Source organism: Coffea arabica, chromosome 7c (assembly GCF_036785885.1).
Source record: "Coffea arabica cultivar ET-39 chromosome 7c, Coffea Arabica ET-39 HiFi, whole genome shotgun sequence".
In the NCBI taxonomy this organism is placed as follows: domain Eukaryota; kingdom Viridiplantae; phylum Streptophyta; class Magnoliopsida; order Gentianales; family Rubiaceae; genus Coffea; species Coffea arabica.
The window spans coordinates 14,965,270-14,993,166 of NC_092322.1; the positions used below are offsets into that span (position 1 = coordinate 14,965,270).

Below are 27,897 nucleotides of genomic sequence, written 5' to 3' on the forward strand. Positions count from 1 at the left end.
TAAGTTTGACAACTAAATTCCGAAGATTGATTGTTTCACATAAATTTTCTCGTGATGACAAAATACATACACACATACATATGTAATCATTAGAGGTGAGTAACTGATAAGTTATATCAATTACTAGAGGACAAAGGTCATAAAATGGCCATTAAAAATGTGATGCACGACTGTGGAAGGTTTTGTACATTGCAGATCTAATGACTAGATTGGTTTAATAAAGGACTAATTACTTCAAATCTTATCTCGTGGGAACAAAACAGCCTCCAAATTCTAGGATCGTGATGGTCAGAAAGGCAGAGAGAACTCTAGGAATAAGCTACCATCAAGCAAAGCCTGCAATTCTCAGTAAATGCATTTCTTGACCCTTAAAGTTGTACTACTACTTTCACAAAAGAATGAAATCCTAGCCCTTCATCACCCTAAACTCATTGTGGTCCCACCTAACATTTTGCCCTTCTTATCTCTTTCTCCCTCACTCATAAATCTTATGAGTAGCAGAATAGTTGAAAAAAAGAAGTTCCAGAAGTTGTACAGAAACTTTAAACAAGTTTCCATTCCAATTTCCCATCAGCCATCTCTCACTTCCTTTCTTGATCTCCATCTTGTTGAAAGTTTTGTGCTTATCATTTTTCAGAACTCTACACTTTATGTGGATTGAAGGAGGCATCAAATAGGGTTCTTCTTTTTCTTTCTGCTTTTCTTTTAAATCAAGAAATTTGAAGCTGAATTTATGGATATCAACCCTCAAAAACTCACAGCATGGGAAACCTCCATGCCTGTGGAAAATCATATGGCACATCATGATCACATTTTCTTTGAGACTCCTTGGCCTAACTATGTCTTTGAAAACCATCAAATCCCTTCTTCGTCAAGCCAACATATATCAACTTCAGCTATTCTCAGCAGCGGTCAAATTGACCATCATCATCATGATCATCCTCATCAGCAGATGGAAGAAGATCAAGCAGAAGAAGATCCTGAGGAAGAACTAGGAGCCATGAAGGAAATGATGTTCAAGATTGCAGCTATGCAACCGGTGGACATTGATCCAGCAACCGTTCGGAAGCCTAAAAGGCGAAATGTGCGCATTAGTGATGATCCCCAAAGTGTTGCAGCAAGGCATCGCCGCGAGAGAATCAGTGAAAAAATTCGAATTCTACAAAGACTCGTCCCTGGGGGAACAAAAATGGACACTGCATCCATGTTAGATGAAGCCATTCGCTATGTTAAGTTCTTGAAGCGACAAATCCGCCTACTCCAAGCTAATAGTCCCCCACCCATCGGAGTTCCGGCATGTCCACCTCTTCGAACTTGGTCAAACAAGGGTCTTGACCCTGTCACTGCTCCCACCGCTACCCCAATCCCCCCCATTGTAGGGTGTAATGGAAATGGTGATCCTATGAGCTTCAACAATGAGGTAATTGGTGGATAATTAATGACTAAGTGTGCTAGCATTAGCTAGTAAAATTGTAACGTCCTTACTTGAGTAATTAATTGATTAATAATTGTACTACAGCAATTTTTATGTATATATAATTAATTATTAAACGGTGTGACGTTTCAAGTTAATTAGAATAAGATTTTATGTTAGAAAAAATCATGTGATTCCAAGAAACGTTTGTTAGGATATTGTTGACTAAAGGGCAATTGAATAATCATAACGGTTACCCTGAGCTGTGTATATCCATATGTTTAATATATAGAATAAGGTTTCTTTTCCTTTCTACCTCAGAAAGCTCATTTGGCCGATTTCTATCCCAGGAATAAAACAGTGACGTGAGGAAGCAATTGAATATGATTATACCCTCACTGCCTGCCTATCTTTCCCCCCCACTGTGTGTACCGTGTGTGTGCGTGCGTTTCTTTCTGGAAAGCTTATGATTTTTGTGGGAAAACAACAAAGAGGATTTTGAGTTGCATGTATACAATATTTCTTTTATGTCAATCTTGTCTATGTATTATGTGCTTTGGAAAGGTTCTTGGTATAGGAATTATATGGTCCACTAGGTCCAAATGATTGTTTTTGCAGTCCCAGATGTGCTAAAAGATCCCTGTGTTCAGCATGATGATCAAACCCTAAATTTCTTCATGGGAGTTGGCTTTTGGGATTTTCATGATTACCACTTTTTCTTTTTTATTTATTTAATCACCCATACATCTTGCTTCTTAGAAAGCATAAGACCAGTTGCATAGAACTTCTACCCAAAAAATGGAAATTGTGGGGAAAAATTTCCTGCATTAAGAGAGTGCAGAGGCTAAAATTGTGCTTTCACTCCAATTTGTTGTGAGCCCTTATCTCCTTTTTTTCCCCCCCTAATTTGCAGTTGCTTATGGTCTATATTTAGGAAGAAAAAAGAAATTATATCACAAAGATAGGGGTCAACATAAGATTGATCTTTTGATTACTCATGGTGCCCCTACAATACATAATTGTAGTCACGGTAGCTCCAGCTTTTAGTACTTCATTGATGATAATTCAACATTCACCATTGGGGATGAAGATAATTCAACATTCACCATTGTGGGTGAAGACATAGTAATTTGTAGTCACATTCTGAAGAAGCATATTTTTCTATATCTTCACTTTATAGCAAGATGACAGCTGAAGAAGCATATTTTTCCTCTTGTCCGAATTGATAGCCATAAACTTATGAACCTTTTCTATTCTATCTGAAATGATATATTAACTTTCTTCATTTAGATACCATTCTCTACCGTTCAAGTATGCAACATGAAGGTAATTAGTGATATGTAGTAATTACTCACCTTTACTCGCTATTGTTCATAATGCAGGTAAACTCCATCAATACTTTGACTTCATATGTTGCAAGAAGCAGTGAATTTACTTCCACAGAGTGGAAAGTTAAACATATCTGTTAACAATTTGATTATAACAAATTACTATGTCGTACATTTTTCTTTTTGGGGCAAAAATTAGGACATTTTCAAATTATCATAATTTCAAAATCTATTATTGCATAACCAATATTATTCGTTTGAATCAATTGCATGTTGAGAGACAGCACCAGCAGCTTTTTGCCCTTTTTTTTTTTTTTTTTTTTTTTTGTCTTTCTTTCTGCATCCTCTGAGTACATTACATTTCAAAAGCAGCAAGGAACTGGTGTACTAGTCCTCCAGCTTTACATTCCTTCTCTGAGGATTAAGTCAAACGTTTAGTTGCTTAAACATGATTATTTAGCTAAAGACAAATTGAAATATGGTAGACAAGGTGTTTCTTTGATGTTAATTGAACTTCTGTGTTCACTTCCTCTAAATCATTTTCTGATTTATGTTCTGCATCTTTTCTTTTGTTTCCCCCTTTTCAACATAAAATTATCAGCTTTCAAGTTTTCAAGCTTATCTAGACTACAAAATTATCAGTTTTCAAGTTTTATTGATAGTTGAACATTGATTACTTTTGTTGAAACAACTCCCTTTTTTCATATTTTTTTCAACTTTTATTTAAAACGGAAAAGTGACTCTTAGTGGTTTTCTTTTTCATTATGTATACTCAAATTTCATGGTTGTCGTTCAATGGTTTCAATATTTGGACTAGAAACATAAATTTGTTTTAGTTTCTATTGCAAATTTTAGATTTTGGAGACAAATTAAACATAAGTAAATAAAAAGATATGTTGGTGAAATTTCCAAAGCTCAGCAAGTTGCATGGACAAAGTAAACTATGACAATATTACCCTGATTGAGGGGGTAATGCTTATTTTTAAAAAAAAAAAAAAATTGGTAGAGATTCAATTTCAACACATATGTAAACCAGTATATCATATACGACTTTTTTTGGAAATTAGAAAAGGATAAAAGTTCAATCAGTGTCATATAGCACTGTAAAACTTTTTTGTCTCTTAGGAATTGAATGTAACTCCACCCCTTACATAAAATTCCAAATTCAATGTCGCATTTGCTGAATGTGAACTCTTTTATGACGCATATAATTTTATCACGTAGATTAATTTTTTTTAAAAAGAATTGAACAAATTCAAAAAAATTCCAAACTCCATCCCTTATATAAAATTCCAAATTCAATGTCACATTTGTTGAATGTGAACTCTAGATTAATTTTTTAAAAAAAGAATTGAATGTAACTCCACCCCTTACATAAAATTCCAAATTCAATGTCGCATTTGCTGAATGAGAACTCTTTTATGACGTTATACTTTTATCACATAGATTAATTTTTTAAAAAAGAATTGAATGTAACTCGACCCCTTACATAAAATTCCAAATTCAATGTCACATTTGTTGAATGTGAACTCTAGATTAATTTTTTTTAAAAAGAATTGAATGTAACTCCACCCCTTACATAAAATTTCAAATTCAATGTCACATTTGTTGAATGTGAACTCTTTTATGACGTTATACTTTTATCACATAGATTAATTTTTTTAAAATGTGTTTTTTTAAGCTGATATTTTCATTACTCTAAACCAGCAAGAATGAGGAAAAAAGATTTTAAGGAAAAGTTTATTTGGGTTATCATTGGGAATTGAGCATTTATAAGCGTCTCAGTTTGCACATATTCTCATTTAATCATTCTTGACTCACTTTCTCAAACAAAATCCTACACTCAAGTAACATCCCTTCTTGTTATTTCCACCAAATATTCAGAAGCAGTAAAACAACAATAGGGAGAATTGTAATTTTGGTCCCCAATCTATAGTGCATATGCGAAATTATTCCCAATCTATTTCGAAAATCAATTTTGGTCCCCAATCTATTCAATTTTGCGCTAAAGTGGACAATTGACGGAATCTCTTCAATTTCAATCGGAACTAAGTCACGTGAGATCATGTGCCGGCACCTAAAACCCCTTTTTCAATTTTTTAATTTCTAAATAACGTTTTTTAATATTTTCAGCTTTATTAAACAAAGACATGCAAAGGTTAATCTCACAATCCAAACTACTCCTCTTGTTGGCCGCTGCCTTCAAACCCCCAAAACCCACAGCACGAGTAAGAAGCTCAACTTGGCCTCCAAGTCCAAGTCTCGTTCCTGCCTCCATTAGTAATGGAGATAATCTGCAATCAATGCTAGAGACGGACCCAATTCAACTCTCCTGCACAAACAACAGGAGCAGCAGCAGCAATACTACTTCATAAGCAAGCAAGCAAGCAGCCGAGAGAAAAGAGCGGATGATGATAATTGGAAATCAATGGGATTATACGGACCAAATGATCAAAGGGATTATACTGGTAAGTATATTCTTTCCCTATTAGCCATTCTTCATGGTTGAACTAGAATTAGCCATTATTGGTAGGTCATGCTTACGGCTAGAACCGACACTTCATCAGTAACTATAGAATGGGCCTTGTCTCTTTTGCTCAACCACCCGAGGTGCTAGAGAAAGCTCAAGCTAAATTGGATGCTCAAGTAGGGACTGATCGATTGGTCGACAAACATGATCTATCCAATCTTCCTTATCTTCATAACATTATTTTAGAAACACTTCAGTTGTACCCAGCAGCACCAATGCTAATGCCACATGAGTCGTCTGATGACTATAAACTTGGGGGATACAATATTCTGTGAGGCACAATTTTGCTAGTTAATGCATGGGCAGTTCACAGGGACCCAAACGTATGGGATGATCCAACAAGCTTCAAGCCAGAGAGATTTGAAGGCTTGCAGGTTCAGCCATCAAAGTTGATTCCATTTGGGATGGGAAGGAGATCTTGCCCTGGTTCTGGCCTAACATAGCGGGTGGTGGGTTTGGCCTTGGGATCTCTAATTCAGAGTTATGATTGGAAAAGAATTGGCGAAGAGGAAATTGATCTGGCTGAAGGGACAGGAGTGTCCATGCCAAAAGCCAAACTACTAGAAAAAATGTGTTTTAGAAATAAAAAATTGAAAAAGGGGTTTTAAGTGCCGGCACGTGATCTCACGTGACTTAGTTCCGATTGAAATTGAAGAGATTCCGTCAGTTGTCCACTTTAGCGCAAAATTGAATAGATTGGGGGACTAAAATTGATTTTCGAAATAGATTGGGGATAATTTCGTGCATACACTATAGATTGGGGACCAAAATTACAATTCTCCCAACAACAATAATAGTAATTCTGGTTAGTTTAATTTTCACTTATTCTTGGATATCGAATATCAGTAATTGGAAATCAATAACTTCATTGACCAACATGATAAAATTACAAATTGTTTAACACACAAGATAAATTTACAATTGTGGAATGCCGTTGTTTTACCGGCTGACTTTGGAGAAATTTGGGCCAAATTTCCCTTCTTTTTTTTTTCAAATACACATTGTTTGCTATTTTCCTTAAAAATTAAAGTGAAATAACAAAATAATGAGCTTACATTCATTCAAAAATACATCATTTTGAAAATTTTGATATGCCTTGAATTTGTGTATATGTGCTCAGGGAGAAAGTTGAAATTCTTAATCATGTAAATAACACTATTTATTCCGCTTCATTAGATTCTAATCTACATCTCTTTCTTTCTCATTTTCCAACCCTTCTTCCATTTTTGAATTTCTTTAGTTTTTTCAGGCAACAACTTTAGGAAATTAGCCTTATTAATTAATAGTCGTAAATGAAAAAGTTTTAATATTTGAAGATGATAAAAAAAGATTTTTAAAATCTTTTGGCACAAAATCTATTCTCTATAAGAATAAGTGAAAACTTTAAATTTTTAAAAGAATTTTTAACATCTTGGAGCCGACTGCCTATCCACAAGTGTAGCAAGTAGTAGAGAATTGCATTCATATTCTACGCAATACCTTGAGCTCAAATTAGCTTCGATGTCAAAGATCAAGCAAATGCATCATTATTGTGTCGCTTTACTTTACATCAAACAAATGCATCAATAATAAAGTAAGATCAGGTCATACTTTAGGGGGACTTATAGTAATTAACCATTAATTTTAGAAAAAGGACAAAATTTCTCAACCCCTATTACTTAAAACATCAAATATTTTGAAATACGAAGGGTCAAAAGAATATTAAAGTTAGGGCTGTTCACTAGTTGTTCAAAATTTGGACACCACAATGTTTGTAACAGGCTTAAACCAAGCTGCGCATTAACTAACTGTAATGCACTAATTTAATTGGTTCAATCAACGAGTTAGGCGGTCTTTGAGAACCTCTTGAATACTTAAACTTAATGAATTAAAATTTTTTTTTTGTTGAGTTTGATTGATACTCTTAAATACATTAAAGGTCACTTAATACTATACAAAATTTTTAGCAAAAGCTTTACTAATTAATTTGCTGAATGCATATACCATTATCATAATAATTATTCCAAATTATTGTTTCATATATCAGCATACTTCTTTAAAACCATACTCCCTCTGTCTCATATTGATAGTTCTAGTTTTTTTCATACAGTTTAAAAAAAAATAGTTAACTTTGTTGGAAAAACAAATTTAGATTATTATTTTTCTAAAATACCCTTACATTAAATAAAGTTATCTTTTCATATATCAATATGCTTTGAAAAATCTAAATGCATTAAATGAGGTAGGTTATATTCAATACTAACAATCTATATTAAATAAAATAGTTTATAGTAATAACAACTTACATTGAATAAAGGTATTTTAGAGAAATTAAAATACAACTACATTTTTTAATTGGAAAGTGGACTACAATTTGGGATAGACGAAAAAGGAAAACAGGATTATCAAAGTAGGACGAAAGGAGTATATATCTACATACTTTTGCTCGTACACACGTACCTTCTCTATCTTGCGCACATGCTTTGGCATACATACATATACTTTCTTCTTCTTTCTCTCCCACTCAATGATCAGATCCTCACACACTATCTCTTTTACTCTCACAAACATACACATTTTCTTTGCCAATGCACCTTTCTAAATCTTTGATTTATTGTAGACCCAAAAATATACATCTTTCATTTCTAAAAACACACATGTTCACACATAAACGCGTACTCTCTCTTGCACATAAGAAATTACTTTGTCATTGAGGTATGTCGTCTATCGATATTAAAAGGTAATATTTAAAAGATTAATTTTATAAACTAATAAATTGATATATTGGTATCTAACTACATAATGTACATAAAGTAGAATATCTCAATTTCAAGCTCAAATTCAATAGATTATTTAATAGATGTGACTTTTATGAATTCAGCCGATTCCAACTTTATTATTTAAATTTTTTATTTTTGCAATTTCAAACTTTAGACATTAGTGTTACAAAAAATGCCCCCTTAGTTTCACAAAGTTATCCACGTAAATTAAAAATACAAATCCAAAAACGAATCTAATGACTTTATGTGGTTAAATCCAACTTTTCTCAATTTTCCTACATAATATCATATTAACAGTTTCAAAAACCCGTATACATATTTAAATTAAAAAAAAGTTAGATTGCCAACTTGCAAGATTATTAGACGTCCATCTAATACTTTCTCTTTGGTGTCTTTATTTAAAGTTTTGTTGTTTTAGTGATTATATGAATTGTAATCCAAAAAATTGTGTTCTACTTGTTTATAATTCATTATTGGAAATTATATTTCATTTGCGTATTTGTCATTGTGAAAGTTAGTAAGAATGGAGTTGTATATGTGTCTCAATTATGTACAAGTGTATTTGTCTACAAACAACTAAATTCACCATGTATACCATATTATATATATATATATGTATGTATGTATGTATGCTCAATTGGCTTTACGAATCGAGCTGAGTTTATTAGTGTTCAGCTCGAGGGCTTGTCAATAATCTGATGAAAGGAAAGAGTGAAGTGGTTTGAGTATATAGAAAGAAAATTTACTTTTTTTTTATATATTTCTTACTATTAGATAGTGTCCATAAATCTCGTAATTAGTCTCTAAAGGTTTAGAGTGAATTCAATGAGAATTAAAAATAAGCAAGACTAGTTAGAGCTGATTTAAAGGTACATAGTAAACAAACAAAGTTGCTCGTATAAGCATTGAGGTTTTGATCTAAAGAAAGAGAGACGTCTAGGCTCTGGCCCAATATGCCTCCTCTGGTCATTAATATAATACTACCATTATATCCCAGAACATAAGTTGTCTCAGAAGATACCTAATCCCCGATTTGACTCTTAAATCCTTTTCTTTTACCTTCTTGATTGTAAAACTTGAAGTTCTCATGTAAAAGATTGAAAGTTTTGTATAATGCCTTTTGGATTCTTGCTGTTTCTTTTTACAATTTTTTCCCTCCTTCTTTTTTGCTTTAGTTTTTTGCTTTCTTTTGTGTAAATTTTCAATTCTCATTTTTGTTGTCAAATATTTAAAGTCATAGTTCATTATTACTAGCAATCAGATTTTGATGGTACAAGCTATTGCATTTACACATGTAAAGTAGGGATTAATCCTTTATACATTGTCAAAGTGGGGATTAATTTTTTTAAACATTGTCATTGTTATTACAGATGCGCAAAAAGTGAATCTCAAATTTGAATAAAAATTTTGTGACATGCATCTAATTTAGCTTGTATAATAACATTTTTATATTGATAGTAGGTATATAAAGATAATCCACAAAAGTAATGCCATTAATTAACCAAACATGATCTGATGTACAAGGAATATGTATTAGATAAAACCTTTATTGTGTTAACCAATATAGTATTTTGGATTATTATTCGTTAATACATTTTCATCAAGATTACATTTCCTTAAAAAAGAACAACTTACTTTTGTACCTTAAGTATATAAGATATATCAATTATGTCTCCTAAAGGAAGAAAAATAGAGGGCAATATGATCCTAGAATCAAATTGAAGATGGTTAAATGCAATATAGAGGTAAAATGCTCCAAATATTATATTGATAAATTGAAAAAGCTTTTGCAATTAAAAGGGCCAAAAGTACCTATTGATTATATTCCATGGGGCAAATTGCACCTATTTCAAACTTCCCTTGGGGTTAACTATAATTAACCCTTTAATAGATGAAAGAAAGTTAAAAACAAAAATATTGGTGGGGCCATCAACAACACTATTTAAGCACAACATCGGCCACCACGCCAAGTCTTTGACTCTTGGCCGATTATTTCCTTCCAATTCCAGAATTCAATTTCTATTGCTGCCTCCATCTTTCCTTTCTGTTTCTGGGCATCCCTTTAACAATTCTACCACATTCAAATCGTTCCCATTTTTATTAACATTAATAGCCTCAGACACAGTAAAACTTGCCCCAGCTCCAAGATTCTAGGACCAGGAAAGCATTAGTGGTAAATCACCTTCTCATTTCCTTCATTGAAAGTTGATGAATAACTGATAAAGTTCCTTTCTTGATAATTTTTCAGTTGGATTTATTGGATTCATTCAGGATTCCAAAAGGGTAGTGGCATTTGCATCCGGTTTGAATTTCTTGACAAGATTTGGACACCCTCTTGGTCCCTTGATCATTACCTACGCTGGGTTCTGATGTTAATGTAGTTCTGATTCAAGCTTCTTCAATCTGTTGTATTCTTTGTTACTGGAAATTGGGGCTTTATCCTTGATTGATGCTCCAGCCTTTGTTGATCTAAAGGGAATCAATTTGGTATATAAGTGATTGAATTGGTGTTTTTTTTAAATGATCTTGTTGATGGGCTTGAGTTTTCGTATAGAATTTTGAGTATTATACAATTATATTAGAACAAGTGATAATAGTCAAAATGTTTTTGGAACTGGATCTTGTGAACTGGGGTGGTGGTGCTGAGGACGATTGAGAGGATGAGCAGTTTGAGTCGAACAGCTTCGTTGAAACAAAGAACCCAGATTGTTGGCAGCCCCCGAGCTGTTGCTAGCCCAAGAATCTCACGAAAGAGCTGGAATTCCGAACCAGTTCTTATAGGCATAGTGATAGGATTAGTTGTTTCCTTTTTCTTGGCCGTTGGTTTGCGGTATCTTTATGTTCTTCCAAGTCTTACACAGGCTTTTCACGATGATAGTGTTTCACATTTAAATGATTCAGGTAACTCTTGTGATGTATTTGATGGAAATTGGGTATTGGATCATAGGTATCCCTTGTACAATGCCTCAGAATGCCCTTTTGTAGAGCAAGGTTTTAATTGCTTGGAAAATGGTAGGATGGATAAAGAGTATCTTAAGTGGAGATGGAAGCCGGAGAATTGTGATATTCCAAGATTTAATGTGATGAGTATCCTGGAAATGTTTCGCAACAGAAGAATTGTATTTGTTGGTGATTCAATGAGTAGAACACAATGGGAGTCCTTGATATGTATGTTGATGACTGGGGTGGAAGATAAGAGGAGTGTTTATGAAGTCCATGGCAGCAAGATCACGAAACAGATTAGATTTTTGGGTGTGAGATTCAGTTCCTTTAATTTTACTATTGAATTCTATCGATCAGTGTTCCTAGTTCAACACAGTTGGGCACCTAAGCATGGACCTAAAAGGGTTAGATCCACTCTTAAATTGGACGAGTTGGATGATATCAGTGATGAGTGGATTAATACAGATGTTCTGATATTTAATTCCGGACAATGGTGGGTTCCTGGGAAGCTTTTTGGAACGTAAGTTCAGTTTCTCCTTTTGGATAAGATAAATTCTAATTTTCTTGCACTTTGCCTGTTTCTTTGATCATGAATGAGTACTTTCAGTAATGTTATGTATTCGGTGTGAGTTTCCTTGTAGGCAGACACCTGTCTTAACAAGTGCTGCTTCTTGAAAATCACAACCTATGTTTGAATTTTAGATGTGTCCCCTTCCGTGTTTATTTGACTGTTTCTGTTTGCTTCCATGTTCCTCATCTCGTGGTGGATCTGCCATGGATATCTTTCTTAAACTTTTAATAGCTGGAACTAACAATGCTTCCTTTAAAAGTCAAATCTAAGGTCCTATAAACCTGAAATCCTCAATTCTGGGTGTCTTTTGTCTTTTACCTTGTGCCCTCATAAAGTGCAATATCTCTAAGATCATCCTCTCTGGAGCTTATAATTCACTAGGGCTATCACTATGCCTTATCAATATGATAAGCAAGCTTGGAAATTCCCTGCATTAAGTTCTACATTTTGTGATAAGGAATGATAATGTCAGTCTTCAAAGGGGTGAATCTACACTTTTTTGCCAATAATGTATGGAGGCAGTAAATGTTGCTCTTCTCTGGAACTAATAGTTTTGCATATGCTTTTATTTACTTTGCCATCAAATTGGCGTCAACTTTTATTCACTTTGCACATGGAGGCAGTAAATGGCTTCAACTTTTCTAGTTTATAAACTTAGGAAGTGCTCTGATTCTCTACCAGTTGACAGTAGATGTTCCCATATGAAAAGATTAAAAATGAGATGAATTTTGAAAGTGACAAACAAAATTAGGACATCATGTAAACCTAAAAAGATGAAAATGCAAATTTTCCTTCTGTTTCCTTCTCTTCTTGTTATGCTTGAACTTATTTTCCTTGACCCTTGGATTTCTACATTGTCTGAGGTTGTTTCATGCATCCTAAGTAAGGATGTATATCGATCTTTATGATATATGGTGGTTGTTAATTTATGATTCATAATTTAAATAAGGAGAGAAGTTGACAAGTAGCTGCGGTGCTATTTTGTAGTGGTCTGATGATTAGAGAATTTGCTATCTACTGTCATCTTAAACTAGAAACAAGATCACAGTTTCACCATAGTGCATTAACAAGTTACAACCAAGACCATGCTTTTGGCTTCAGCATTCTCATACAATGAAGTAGCATACCAAGGAAACAAGCCAGTGTCTCTGTTGGCACCATTTGTTTTGAGGGAATAGGAGGGAAAGGAAAGAAAAGTATTTGGAGGGATAAGGTCTTTGATGTTTGGATTGGTTTTTGAGGAGGGAAAGGAAAGGATAGGGAGGGATAACATCTAGTTATCTTTTGTCAACATGCTTTCTGTCCAAAAGAGTGCAGAAACGGAAGGAAAGGAAACCAAAATTAATGAAAATTTTAAAATTTCCTAAAAAACCTTGTGTGTTTACAGGGCAGACTTTTAAATTATGGATAAAAATGTAACTAATGCGTGATAATTTCATTTCCTTTCTTTTCCTTCCCTAATCCAAACAATATTTTCAATGTTTCCTTTCTTTTCCTTTCGTATTTAGTCCAAATAAGATGGATGGAATCCACTTTCCTTTACCCTCTTTTCCTTTCTTTTCCACTGGAGTCTTCTTCTTTCCTGTCCTTCCCTTTCCTTCAATCCAAATGGTCCCTGTAAAGATGTACTAAAAATTAAGGACAAGGAAGCAAACTGTTTAAATTTGATCACCTGCAATTAATTAAGATACAAAGTTATCTGCTTCTAAAACCTACACCCCCCCCCCTCTTCCAATGAAAACAAAACCTGGGGCAAGGGAAACTCTCCCTCTGTATGCTCATTGAACTTGTAATTCCTATTTTGGTGGCAGGGGTTGCTATTTCCAAATTGGTAACTCATTGAAGCTAGGGATGTCAATTGGCACTGCCTTCAGAACAGCTTTGGGTACATGGTCTTCTTGGGTTGATACAAGGATTAACCCAAACAGGACACGCGTCTTTTTTCGAACTTTTGAACCATCTCACTGGAGGTATGTATCAATAATTATTAGAACTGAAAAAATATTGTTCTTGGCTGTCACCTGTATTGCTTTTGACGCTATTGCTATGTGTTTCTCTCCTGATGGAATACCAAATAAGAACTCAATTAAATGGCCATTCCCTGCATAGCTTAGCATTTCTGAGCCAAGCTTTGCTCTAACTCGGTATAATTTTTTATGTCCAACTTCTGAGTATAACTAGTTTTCTGTTCGAAAGGATGCCATGTTCACAAGTTGCACTGTCTAATTTAAATTACTCTTTGCCCATCATTTGTTGCATTTAATTTTTCTATAGTTGTTCATTCTTTTGAATTGAATAACTCACCTTGAGTTGCAATGTTTCGCTTTGGGATGACTTATCAAGCTGCCTTTATCTGTAGTGGTGACGAAACTCTGCGCTTATGCAATATGACGAGTCAACCTCTTTCAGAAACCGAAGGGAAAGACAGTAGCCCATTTTCGGACACCGTATTTGATGTGGTGAAAAACATGGCGGTTCCAGTAACTGTTCTGCACATAACTCCCTTGTCAGCTTTTAGGAGAGATGCACATGTGGGTATATGGAGCGACAAACCAAATATGTCGGACTGCAGCCACTGGTGTCTACCAGGAGTACCTGATATATGGAACGAAATACTCTTTCACCTGCTTCCTGGCTTCAAAGATGCATCCTCAGAGTGAGCTAACAGAGTAAGTTTGGCAGCCTTAACTTCACTGATCACCACGTCACCCAAAGATTAAATGGTTGACAGGATAACATAAAATTATGGCAACTGCTACAACAATTGTCTTGTCATTCTAGTTCAGCTGCAAATGTGATTCAGTGTCCAGTCGAAGCAGTTTTAATCTAAATAAAAGAACAACTTCACATGACCTATAGCATTGCCATCACCAAGCATTTAATACTTCTCCCATATTTTATTGGTTTTTCTGAAGTGGTAGGCCCAAAATAAAGGACATAAATAACAGTCACAACCTTCATTAAGAATGACTTAGGCTTTTGTAATGTTTATAGAACATTCTAAGCCTAAGCCAAGTTGCAACAAGTATGACAGTGAGGAATTCTTCTTGAACAATTAGACTAATAGAAAGGAAATATTCTCTAGAGTTCTCCAGGTGAATTATTGAGGATAAATGCTTGGAAGCTTCTGAAGTAGTCAATGACTTTGAACATATTTTTGTGCATGACATCTTCATATAGACAATTGATCGTCTCAACCAAACAGCTGGACTATACAAGTTTTCTTCAGCCATCTGCTTCTTTTCCTTCACCTTCACTTTATGCGGTTAGTTGCTTTCTTAATCTGGTGTTAGGAGCTTACAATCTCTCTTAGATATTGCTAATGAACATCATTTTCCGCTGAAATGTCAGCTGGCAAAAACTTAAGTTCTACGCTTCCATAACTAACCAACACTACTCCTCTTACCACCCAAACTTTGCTTTCCCGTATGCTTTCTGTTTGTAAGCTTCTGCTGGATGATAATTGTCATAAAACCTGATAATATGAATGTTGGAATCACTTTCAAAACATTGTCATCTCACTGACCGCAGTTTAGCTTTGTATATATTTTATGAAATTGACTAATCAAAAGCAAAGTGATGGAATTGATGATTTCATGAAGCTTCTAAATGGAGTGCCCTGTCTGATAAGCTTCTGTGATGCATGCAGGTCCTGCGTAACAGGATACGAGCCATCCTTCCTAACCTGTTCAACTGTATATTTTTCCTTGAAGAAAGGAGGTCAAGCACAATTTTGCATCAGTAAAACTAAAGGAGTGTATAGCCAGCCACGTCATGTATCATGACTTCATTTGTTCATTCTTTTCAATTCATTTTTGCACAGAACAGAAAAGATGTAACTTCATTATTTGTTTTTCTTAAACATTTTGCAATCTATTCATTGATTGTGATTGAATTGCTCATGCTTGCAATTTATATTTACGTTTTAAAATTCAAACTAGATTGGCTAGTCCAACTGAGAACCGACTAGGCATCCGGTCCAAATCATCTTAAAAGACTGCCTTTTAAAAGCTGGATTTAACCGGAAACCAGTGAAACCGGACAAAACCTGGATTTATATCCAAAATGGCATAATGATGGGAACTGTGAATATAGTCATGGCAAATCTTCACTATACTAAAAGTGCGAGTTGGAGTTGCTACAGTGCTCATGGACCGGTTATCCGGTAATTTTGAGCAACTTCGGTGGCATTTTCATAGACAGATAGACTGGTTCAGCTGTAAATTTCGACAATTCCAATGGCATTTCATAGACATTTGTTTGGGCTTGCCCTCTTGCTCCAGAGTTCAGACACTAGAATTCTTTTCCCTCTCCCTCCGGTGGCAATTTTTAGGAAGCAAATATGTGCCATACATAAAGCTCGATGCCCTTTACGGTGTTGCATTGTTAGTTCTTTCTTCTTCTTTTTAATTTTTGTTTGCCTTTATTACAAAGGATAAAATAGATTTATTCTGTAACAAAATAATAAAACAACAATTTTACTATAAATTCGAATCTTCCCGTATTTTTACGTTTAATTTCTCCATGTTTATCTACTATATTTGACACACATTTCTTCAATTTTTTTTAATTAACATCACCCAAATTAAGCCCATGCACTTGTCTCGCCTATAATACTTCACTTTTATTATTACAAATATTTTTATTCTAATTAGTTATATACACATCTGAGTGTGCCTTAATCACTATTATGTATAACAAGAAAAGATTTATTGAACATGTTTGAACTAATTCTTGATAAGAAATTTCAAAAAAGTAATGTACTACCTAACCTTTAGCTTTAGATACTTTTATTCGTATTTTCTTCATTCAGAGTTTTAGCTCTCTTGCCTATGTAATCTTGAGAGAAAGCCATCTAAAAAGCAACATATTGGATGTGTTTCTTTCTCCAATTGAAGACCTGGATTTGGCGGTTTTACAAGGTGAAGTTTTTATACTCTCACCTAGCTTATTTTGTTTAAACTTATTTCATTCTTGATTAGATACAAATAGTGTGTGCATAATTTTAAAAGTAATCAGCGTCACCATATCTATGATATTTGTATGTACTTGTACGTTTTAAATGAATGCATCATTTATTTATAGTATCAAGAATTCACAAAGATCTTAAGCCAAAGACTGACTATCTAAGAGAAAATTACAAATCAAATGAGTAAACGAGTAACAGCAATATTAAATTTACCTAAAGTCAAATTCTCCACATTTATTAACACCTATCATGTATTAAATATATAACCATTTTACATTAATCCACTTGCTTTCATTTGATCTTGATTAACATAGACTCGGGACATCCTCCCGAATCTTAATTAGTATTCCCCCCCCCCCCCCCCCCCCCGGTGACTTGATTGCATATTTCGTAAAACCAAAGTCTAACTCCCACATGTACGAATTTCATCGAGACTTGGACCAACTAAAAGGGATAAAATAAAACATTGAGGGAAAAAGGCAATTTGATAGAAAGAAAGGACAACACCAGTAAAGAAACATTAACAGTTTTCATTTGAAGGAAATACAAATTCACATTAAAACAAGATATCAATCCTTTCGGTAAATACACCAAAAGAGGAAGAAGACTCAATTTACTCAAATAATACAAGAACTACTGCAAGGGAAAAATAAAAATCTAATTAATAATAAAGATCCCTCTTGATTAATCTTGAACATGGGATTAATCTTCATGGGGATAAACCAAAAAGAAGGGGTGCACGAAACAGGAAAATTCCCCTGCAGCTACAATGGTTCAATTCTATGTTGCCCAAATAATAAATCAAAATCCAGCCATAAGAGGAATGGAAAAGTCTGAATTTCCAACATCGCCACTCAGGAAATATCCAAACTGCAAAAGTTCTGCCATGGGATCATCCATTTCAATGTCTGTTTGCAAAGGAATTTGTGGAAATTCATACCCTGTACGGAGGGGGTTTTCATAACTGGAACCAATTGGATCGCTGTTCTGCAATAGGGGCAGCATATCAAAATCAGAGTCAATTGGGAATTGGCGCCTCACCTCAAAATCAGTAGAAACTTCAGCCCCTTCACCAGAATCACCGGAAAATTTCTCCCAATCAGTGCAGAGTTGGTCCCAATCACTAAAATCAGTGGAAGACTCCTCCCAATCAGAGAACCCACTTCCAAGAAATCTTCTTTTCTGCGAAATTTCCTCCTGATGAGGCGACTGAATCAAAGTAGAAGTTTTTTCATCCTTATCAGCGTCAAGATCAACAAAATCCAGAACCTTTCCAGGGTTTTCAGTTTCTTCGTGATCGAGAAAATCAATAGCATCAAGATACTCTGCAGTAGAAGTTTTTTCATCCTCATCAGGGTCAAGATCAACAAAATCAAGAACCTTTCCAGGGTTTTCAGTTTCTTCTTGATCGAGAAAATCAATCGCATCAAGATACTCTGCAGCATTGTCAACTTCATACTGATCAAAGTCGAAAAGATCAACAGCATTATCCATCTTATCAATTTCAGCAACATTTATTGCCGCTGCACCATCCTTAACCATCCTTTCCTCAATCTTGTTCTTGATTGCTTCAATTTTACTGTCCAATATCTTAACCAACTCGACAGGATCAATTTCTCCATCTGTCGACTTCTCCAGAGGGTGCTCTCTGTTCTCGGCTGACAGTGATCGAGCTTGTTCTTTTTCAGAATACTTGTCAATAACAGATTGAACATCATTGTGGTTCTCAGGCCAGGTTTGGATTTTGCCACTAGGCTCAATGATCACCACACAAACTGGTATATCACACAGCAATGCGAGCTCCATTGCCTTCTTCTTGATTCCAGCAACCCTGTTCTTGCAGACTTTGAAGGATACCTTAGAATTCAGGGATTGCTTAGACTTCGAACTCTTCAGTGCCTTCTTCTCCATGGTTGCATACGAGAATTGAAGCAGGCGTGAGTTTTACGGAGAAGAATTGAAGCAACGGCCAGTTGAGTTTAAGTACGACAATTCGGAAAGAATAAGAATTTGGAAAGTAGGAATTAGAAAGCGTATGTTATGTAAAATATTGTCCCAAGACTGTTTGTAAACTAATATTTGTTTATTTATTTATTTATTTCTTCCCTATGGGAGAATTGGCAATGAACTTATTTAAAATAGTTTGAACTTATTTTAAGCATTTTTTTTAGTTAAGAAATTTTAACTTAAAAAATCTTGATGATTTTACCTTTGTAATTTTATTTGGTTGGTGGTTTTGCAAATTCCATAATTTTATACATAAAAGTTTACTTTTCTTTAATGTAACGAAATTAAATTGTCTAAACAATAGATATGATGATAAAGTACGAATGCAAGAGATAAAGGTATAAACAACCAAGGGATGGAACTCAATAAATCACACAACGCAAAATAAATAGAAAATCTCTTACAAAATGACAATGCATATATTCTATCATGGTTATAAAAAATATCTTACTTGCTGCTATAGGTTAGATTGAGTGTGGGTTTTTAAAATATGCAACAAAGTTAAAATGGATTGAGTTTAAGAAAAATTAAGCTTAACCCAATGTAAGCCCCCGTGCGCGCACACACACTTATATATAATCTTTTTCCAATAATTGAGGAATACTCAAAAGGTTTTGATCAATTTCTGGAACATATAAAACATCAAAAATTAATTTCAAACCTGTGTACCCTTCAATTGCCGGTGTTCCTATGCCTTTTATAGCAAGATAAGCCCCATTTCCAATCCGGACTCTAGTAATAGCAGTTTTATCAAGCTTTTTGAAAAGCTCTTGATCATAAGTCATGTATTTTGTAGAACCATTATCTATAAGCCAGCTTTCCACAGAGCTATTAGTGGCGAAACATGAACCTGCAAACAATTGCTCCTTCTGCGGTTAATTCTCCGCAGCCTTGGCTTCTCCTTGTTGCTGTTGAGACTTGCATATCTTTTCCACATGCCCTAACTGACCACATTTGTGACATCTTACATCTGGGTTCCACCAACACCTTTTTTGTGGATGATTGGTTTTTTTACAATAAGGGCAAAGTGGAAATACTTGAGATTTGTTGTTTCCAGGCACTTTTTTGTTGTTCTTCATGTTCTTGCCCCTGTTGTTGTTTGTGATATGGCTTGAAAGGCACCTTCCACTGATTCTTCTTGCCTCATCAGCCTTCTTTGTTCTTGTGCCTGTAGTGCATTTAACAATTCTGCCAAGGTGATACATGACGGATCTTTTGAGTTTTCCAAGGCCATGGTTGTAGGCTCAAACTTTTTAGAGATTGTAACTAGAATTTTTTGAACTATTCTAAAATCAGAAAAATTAGTACCAAGAAGTCTTACTTTATTGACTATGTCAAGGAGTCTATCAGAATAGTCCTTGATAGTTTCTGATCATTTCATCTTCTGCATCTCAAATTCTCGAATCAAGTTCAACACTCGCATCCCTTTGCTTTTTCATCTCCTTCATATTCATTCTTCAAGAAATTTCAGATCTCGTGCGCCGTTTTCAATGTCATGATTCTTGAAAAGATCGTGGATATGACAATTGCATATAGACTTGCTTTGACTTTCAATTTCCTTTGTCTCCTCTCATTATGGTGTTTCATTTGAGCAATTGTTGGATTGTTTAGAAGAGGAAGTACTTCATAATCATCTTCTATAGGCTCCCACAAATCATTTCTACCAAGATAGGCTTCCATTCTGACAACCTACATTTGATAATTTGTTCCATCGAATATGGGAGGTCCAAGTTGATGAGTAGAGGAAACCTCTGGATTCATTGTAATAAGGGTAAATGTTTTAAAAAAGGTGTTTAAACTCTCAATCCTCATAGATCCCTCAAGATGAAAGCTCTGGTGCCACTCTGTTGGATTATTAGAATAGAGAAAGTAGAACAAGAATGAAAACCTTTGTATTGCAGAAGTCACATTTTATTGAGTTATAAGCCATGCTTTTATATAGCATAAAGAAAACAAAATTAGAGAAAAACTCTGGAAAAAGATCTGCTAGAGATAAGATCCTAGAATCATAATCATAACAAGTATTTTTAATTATCTATTGCTTAAAAAATAGCAAAGTGAATAACTAATTATTGCAATCTGTTAGCAGTTCCACAAATCATGCTATTCAATAGTTTTTCTTAAACACTTTGCAATCTATTCATTGATTCTGATTGAATTGCTCATGCTTGCAATTTATATCTATGTTTTAAAATTCAAACTAGACTAGCTGGTCCGACTGGGAACCGGCTAGGCATCCAGTCCAAATCATCTTAAAAAACTGCCTTTTAAAAACCAGATTTGACCGGAAACCAGTGAAACCGGACAAAACCGGGATTTAAATAAAAAATGGCATAATGATGGGAACTGTGAATATAGTCATGGCAAATTGTGTTCAAAAGACAGTCTTAATTAGTATTTTTTTCCCCCATGACTTGATTGCATATTTCGTAAAACCAAAGTCTAACTCCCACATATAGGAATTTCATCAAGATTTGGACCAACTAAAAGGGATAAAATAAAACATTGAGGGAAAAGGCAATTTGATAGAAAGAAAGACAACACCAGCAAAGAAACATTAACAGTTTTCATTTGAAGGAAATACAAATTCACATTAAAACAAGATATCAATCCTTTCGGTAAATACACCAAAAGAGGAAGAAAACTCAATTTACTCAAATAATACAAGAACTACTACAAGAGAAAAATAAAAATCTAATTAATAATAAAGATCCCTCTTGATTAATCTTGAACATGGGATTAATCTTCATGGGGATAAACGAAAAAGAAGGGGTGCACGAAACAGAAAAATTCCCCTGCAGCTACAATGGTTCAATTCTATGTTGCCCAAATAATAAATCAAAATCCAGCCATAAAAGGAATGGAAAAGTCTGAATTTCCAACATCGCCACTCAGGAAATCTCCAAACTGCAAAAGTTCTGCCATGGGATCATCCATGGCAATGTCTGTTTCCAAAGGAATTTGTGGAAATTCATACCCTGTAAAGAGGGGGTTTTCATAACTGGAACCAATTGGATCGCTGTTCTGCAATTGGGGCAGCATATCAAAATCAGAGTCAATTGGGATTTGGCGCCTCACATCAAAATCAGTAGAAACTTCAGCCCCTTCACCAGAATCACCGGAAAATTTCTCCCAATCAGTGCAGAGTTGGTCCCAATCACTAAAATCAGTGGAAGACTCCTCCCAATCAGAGAACCCACTTCCAAGAAATCTTCTTTTCTGCGAAATTTCCTCCTGATGAGGCGACTGAATCAAAGTAGAAGTTTTTTCATCCTGATCAGGGTCAAGATCAACAAAATCAAGAACCTTTCCTGGGTTTTGAGTTTCTTCTTGATCGAGAAAATCAATAGCATCAAGATACTCTGCAGTAGAAGTTTTTTCATCCTGATCAGGGTCAAGATCAACAAAATCAAGAACCTTTCCAGGGTTTTCAGTTTCTTCTTGATCGAGAAAATCAATAGCATCAAGATACTCTGCAGCATTGTCAATCTCATACTGACCAAAGTCGAAAAGATCAACAGCATTATCCATCTTATCAATTTCAGCAACATTTATTGCTGCTGCACCGTTCTTGACGATCCTTTCCTCAATCTTGCTCTTGATTGCTTCAATTTTACTGTCCAGTATCTTAACCAACTCGACACGATCAATTTCTCCATCTGTCGACTTCTTCAGAGGGTGCATCTTATCAATTTCAGCAACATTTATTGCCGCTGCACCATTCTTGACCATCCTTTCCTCAATCTTGTTCTTGATTGCTTCAATTTTACTGTCCAATATCTTAACCAACTCGACAGGATCAATTTCTCCATCTGTCGACTTCTTCGGAGGGTGCTCTCTGTTCTTGGCTGATATTGATCGAGCTTGTTCTTTTTCAGAATACTTGTCAAGAACAGATTGAACATCATTGTGATTCTCAGGCCAGGTTTGGATTTTGCCACTAGGATCAATGATCACCACACAAACGGGTATATCACACAGCAATGCGAGCTCCATTGCCTTCTTCTTGATTCCAGTAACCCTGTTCTTGCAGACTTTGAAGGATACCTTGGAATTCAGGGATTGCTTAGACTTCGAACTCTTCAGTGCCTTCTTCTCCATGGTTGCATACGAGAATTGAAGCAGGCGTGAGTTTTATGGAGAAGAATTGAAGCAACGGCCAGTTGAGTTTAAGTACGACAATTCGGAAAGAATAAGAATTTGGAAAGTAGGAAGTAGAAAGCGGTACGTTATGTAAAATTGTCCCAAGACTGTTTATAAACTAATATTCATTTATTTATTTATTTCTTCTCTATGGGAGAATTGGCAATTAGCTTATTTAAAATAGTTTGAACTTATTTTAATTAGTTAAGAAATTTTAACCTAAAAAGTCTTGATGATTTTACCTTTGTAATTTTATTTGGTTGGTAGTTTTGCAAATTCCATATTTTTATATATAAAAGTTTACTTTTCTTTAATGTAACGAAATTAAATTGTCTAAACAATAGATATGAATGATGATAATGTACTAATGCAAGAGATAAAGGTATAAACAACCAAGTGATGGAGCGTAATAAATCACACACCGCAAAATAAATAGAAAATCTCTTACAAAATGACAATGTAAATACTCTATCATGGTTATAAAAAAACCTTACTTGCTGGTATATGTTAGGTTGAGTGTGGGTTTTTAAAATATGCAACAAAGTTAAAATGGATTGAGTTTAAGAAAAACAAATTTAAGCCCCTCGCACGTGAGCGCGCGCGCGCGCACACACACACACACATATATATATATATATATATATATATATGTTGTATTAAAATTGTATTATACTAACAATAATTTATGCTATGCATTATTCATTGTTCTAATATTTAATATTGTTCAAGAATTTTATAATACTAATTTGGGTTACTCTTCTATTAACTATCTAAATTTTTTTATTTACTTAACATTTTATACTTCTATTAAACTATAATTTTAAAGGGCAAAATTTTAGAATTTTAGTCAGCCTAGTTTTAAGTCCGAAACTGGATGTGCAATAAATTAAAAGAGCCAAAATAGTTCAAATCCGAGCAAGCCGAGTCTAAGCCCACCAATTAAATTTTTTTCTGGGCCTAAGGTTGAGCTGATCATAACTTCACAAAAAAAAAAAAAGAAGCTCAATTCACAGCCAAACCTAGAGGACTTCCGAGTCAAGAAGGCAAGGGTCAGTTTGACTAGAAAAGGCAAGTGGCTATTTGGAAGAATTTGGACAAGATCTTGGTTGAAAATGATCTTGGATAAGTTGTTGAAATTTAAAATAAGGACGAATTCGAACATTTCTAAAGACAGAGATTTAGAAGATCAAATCAAATCGACTTACATATGGTAAGAAATCGTGAAAATATAATTTTGATTAGAATTTGACCTTCCAAAATTCAAAATCAAGATAAAAATGAGGAAACTAAATTGACTAGACCAAAAGAGGGATATTAAATTGTTTGAAGTTAAATATTATGATTAAGAAGCACTAATTCAAGATAAAAGTATAAATAAGCATAGAGCTTACTAAACCACACAGCAAAACAAGTAAAAAAAAAAAAAAAATCATATAAACTGACAGTGTAAAATTGTCTCACATACATACATATATGTATACATATATATATATATATAATTGGCATAGATGCACTAGAACCCCTCCTTTAAATCTATAGTTACAATTGACACCTTAAATTAAAATCAAATTGAAAGTATAACCCAATTTGCGATTTAACTATAACCCATTTATTTTTTGGATTTGTCTCAGATATTCAGAGAGCCACTAGTCAAATAGTATTCCACGTATTGATTTTGCTTTCAATATATTAAGTTCATGTGTGTCGATGAGTACCTAAAATACCGAACAAAATCCTTTTTTTTATTTTTATTTTTGAAGGAAACCGTACAAAATCCTTAAGCCACGCATTGTCAATAGACACTAGTACAATGACAATCTTTTTTTTTTTTTTTTTTTTTTGTCACAACGTAACATTCCTATAACCTAATATATCCTAATTTAGGGGGAGGGGGAGCCAATGGAAGTAGAAACTCTATCGGAGAAAATTACCGAAGACAGCCACATATAGTGATAATAATAGTCACTCATCCATTATTTTTACATAAATTTTTTCTTTCGCACATAATCACACATTAGCTGCAAACACCCAGTATTTCCAATAATGATAAGTATAAATGTTGACAAATTGCATTTAACATCTGGTATCAATATTAACACAAGTGAGGAAAAAAAACATAAAGACAAAGATTATGAAAATAATGATAAAACTATCGCATCTTTTGTTTCAATTAAAAGAGGAAAATAACAACAATGGGACACACATTTTTCAGCGTTATACAAAGGATGAATAGCCCATCCATTGAAAATTAGCTCAAATGTAGCGCAATTCCCATTTCAAGTTTTTTTTTTCGGGGTGTGGTGAGACATAGGGCTGTCAACGGTCCGGGTCTAGACCCAGACCCGGATCGGATCCGTCAAATTTATCCGGGTATGGGTAGGGATTTAGTTCCGTTACCTGGACCTTGATCCGGATCCGTTTTGTCAAACAAAAAAACGGGTTGGATACGGAATATAATATTTCGACCCGTATTGGACCCGGATCCGGATATAAATAGATTAATAGTTTTAAAAATATATAATATTTATTAATATAATTTGATTAGGATGATGTATTTGAATAATCAATATAATTGGACCCGGATCATAATCAATATAATTTGATTAGAGTGATGTATTTGAGTAAGGTTAATTTGATTTCTTTTCTTATTTGATTTTTTTTTGTATTAGTTAGAAATTAGTTTATAAATATATGTTTTTTTTCTCATTTTTGTTAGGAATTATAAATTTTGTTAGTTTTTTTTTGGGTAGACCCGGATTTGGATCCGGGATCCGTCGAATCCGGATCCGGAACATAGAGTAAAAGACCTGTCGGATAAACGGGTCGGATCCGGATCCGATATAGTGTGCTGGGTCCGGGTCTAGAATAATAAATTCCGGCCCGGATCCGGCCCGTTGACAAGCCTAGTGAGACATAGGCCAATCAATTGGGATGGACTAGCCTGAACACTAGTTGTTCGGCCCACAATTTATTGGGTTGAGCCTTATGCAATATGAATTGAGTTGAGTTTGGAATAAAATATTTTGCCTAAACAAATCTAGTTAAATGGTTGAATTTTAGACGGCAAACTATGAAGGTTTTTCTTCTTCTTCTTGTCTTTTTTTTTTTTTTTTAAACATTCCACCCCTAATTGTCAGGCACAAAATCATTCCACCCCTAACTGTGAGGCACAAAATTCGAACGTTCAATTTAGCAAGGGCGAAGACTCTAAAACCCTCCTCTGGCCATTAGATCGATTTCAGCGATTGGTAGCTATATTATTTTTTTATCATAAAATTCAGGGTATTAGAAAAACATCTATAGATTGGTTGGTTATCTCATTTATTAATTGAAAACAATACATGACTTGAGTTTGGGCCAATCCGAATTCGTTTCAATACCCTACTTTTTTGGTGAGTGGAACATGAGCTACAAAAAAATATAAGTCTAATTGAGTTGAGTTGATATTTTGTGTGAGTTAGATTTGAGTGCGGCAAAATCTGACTCATATTATCCAATTAACAGGCCTAGTTGGACACCTAGGGATCAAATATCTATTTTTCGTTTTTCGGTGGCAGACAAAGTTCAAGGTAAAATTTCTGAAGCACCACTACATATATATATATGTAGCTGGGTGAAAAAGCAATCAATCATCTAAAACAAGAATATTTCCCAGAGAAAAGCAAAAAGGAAACGCGAAAGATTGAAGAATACGATTACAATAAATAGCCATCGACTAACTTGTTAATATCATGGAACATAAGAAGTTGCTAACGTTAAAACTAAAGAAAACCTTTAACATTTCTTTCTAAGGAATCTGCTTGATCCTCAAATTCCTCGTTATAAGAAAATATTCTACAAAAGAAAATCACAAAATCACCCTTTCAAAACATAATTTTCTCGGAATCCCTCTTCCTACTTTGATAACTGTAAACCAAAAATAAACAAACAAATATATTGTTGCAACTTCAGAAGGTAGTAGCTTCACCATTAGTGCTTGATTTCATGATTAGTGTTCCAAAGTGATTGATATCCGTGAATCACGAACTCATATGCTGTATATCTTGACAACCCATACCTTGGCTTCTTGATGTTTTCTTCACTTTGAACGCCCTTTTCAATGTCGGAGTCCTCATCGGGACAAAAAGAGGACGGGGATGATTTTACTGCCCTGCCTCCGATGAAAATTCTCTCTAATATTGAGAAGCAATCAGCAAGAAGCACAAAAAGAAAAGCAGCACATATAACAACATAAATTACGCCAATGGGAATCATAAAAGCGGCAAGGCCAATGTGGTATGCCCGCCCAGAACTGCCAACAGGCTCCTGGCTAGCCAGCTGAATGCAGTTGGTGGCTCCCATGATCGCAGCGTTTACTGCCATCCAAGTTGTGAACATGCAAAAGCCAATCAGGAGAAGACGATAACATGATTCTTCTGCTTCATCATCATCATCATCACGGCCATAAGATGATTCTTTCCAACTGGGATTGTTGTTGCAGTCCATGTCTTCCATGAAGCACTTTCCTTCCCCCTGGAAGATGGAAATCCAAGAAAGTGAACTTCGATTATGTATTTGCCTGAAGATTGATTCTTGACTTCCAAAGAAACTGAACTTCAATCGTCTCTTGCTTGAAGAATGATTGATTCTTGACTCCAACTGAGATTATATAGCGATCTGAATGGTGCAATATGGGAAACTGCAGCAGACACTGCAAGTTGCCAAAAAGTGGAGAACCGACTTACCATACTATGGAAAGGAAATCTTGTCGCAGTTTTTGGAATCCTTCGTTCAATTTCCAATATCGATGGACAAGTTTCCATTCCCACACTTCCTTTTCCTTCGTTCAATATCTAATTTCCTTTTTCATTTGTTGACAAAATTTTCTTAGACGAACTACTCAATGAGACCCTTGTCCTAGTTAGTCCAGTTTATGCTGTTAGGTGATTCCAAGGATTCACTTCTTGTAAATTTACATGTTACAATTCTTCGTCTAAAATTTTGGGTAATAGAACAAAAGAAATACGAAATTAAAGAGTGGCATTTTTGTTTTCCTAAAAAATTTCTTGTCATTTTTCACAGGTTTATTGTGTTCAAGATATTGCAAAAAGAATACAGACCAAAGGGATAAACAATTCAACTCATTGAAATTTCTAATCAACCAGGTCAAAAAGAAGAAAGACATTGGAACAAAGTAAGAGAAAAGAAAAGTATAAGAAGAAGGTCAAAGGTTCGAAAAGCACGAACTAGCACA

General features: G+C 34.6%; 2 protein-coding genes across 4 annotated transcripts; both read left to right on the forward strand.

Moving 5' to 3' along the window:
- The first annotated feature begins 261 nt into the window (after window positions 1-261).
- On the forward strand, window positions 262-3,213 carry LOC140010208 (uncharacterized). The gene is made up of 2 exons (XM_072056724.1): window positions 262-1,420; window positions 2,797-3,213. The coding sequence occupies exons 1-2, from the start codon at window positions 734-736 to the stop codon at window positions 2,881-2,883; spliced, it is 774 nt and encodes a 257-aa protein (XP_071912825.1). The 5' UTR covers window positions 262-733; the 3' UTR covers window positions 2,884-3,213.
- Window positions 3,214-10,021: 6,808 nt separating this feature from the next.
- LOC113698484 (protein trichome berefringence-like 7) lies at window positions 10,022-15,447 on the forward strand. Of its 3 annotated transcripts, none has more exons than XM_027218315.2 (5): window positions 10,022-10,204; window positions 10,280-11,494; window positions 13,357-13,515; window positions 13,905-14,214; window positions 15,195-15,447. In XM_027218315.2, exons 2-4 carry the CDS (start codon window positions 10,692-10,694, stop codon window positions 14,203-14,205), a joined length of 1,263 nt encoding a protein of 420 aa, XP_027074116.1. In that variant the 5' UTR covers window positions 10,022-10,204; window positions 10,280-10,691; the 3' UTR covers window positions 14,206-14,214; window positions 15,195-15,447. The 3 variants fall into 3 exon arrangements, with proteins under 3 accessions (XP_027074116.1, XP_027074118.1, XP_027074115.1); XM_027218317.2 differs by having other exon boundaries at window positions 10,303-11,494; XM_027218314.2 differs by having other exon boundaries at window positions 10,022-11,494.
- The last annotated feature ends 12,450 nt before the right edge of the window (window positions 15,448-27,897 follow it).

Excerpts from the sequence above, each read along its gene's own strand:
- LOC113698484 (XM_027218314.2), top strand. The coding sequence starts at position 10,692 with ATGAGCAGTTTGAGTCGAACAGCTTCGTTGAAACAAAGAACCCAGATT. Across the intron at positions 11,495-13,356 it reads CCTGGGAAGCTTTTTGGAAC|GGGTTGCTATTTCCAAATTG; the intron begins GTAAGTTCAGTT and ends TTTTGGTGGCAG. Across the intron at positions 13,516-13,904 it reads TTTGAACCATCTCACTGGAG|TGGTGACGAAACTCTGCGCT; the intron begins GTATGTATCAAT and ends CTTTATCTGTAG.
- LOC140010208 (XM_072056724.1), top strand. The coding sequence starts at position 734 with ATGGATATCAACCCTCAAAAACTCACAGCATGGGAAACCTCCATGCCT. Across the intron at positions 1,421-2,796 it reads CTATGAGCTTCAACAATGAG|GTAAACTCCATCAATACTTT; the intron begins GTAATTGGTGGA and ends TTCATAATGCAG.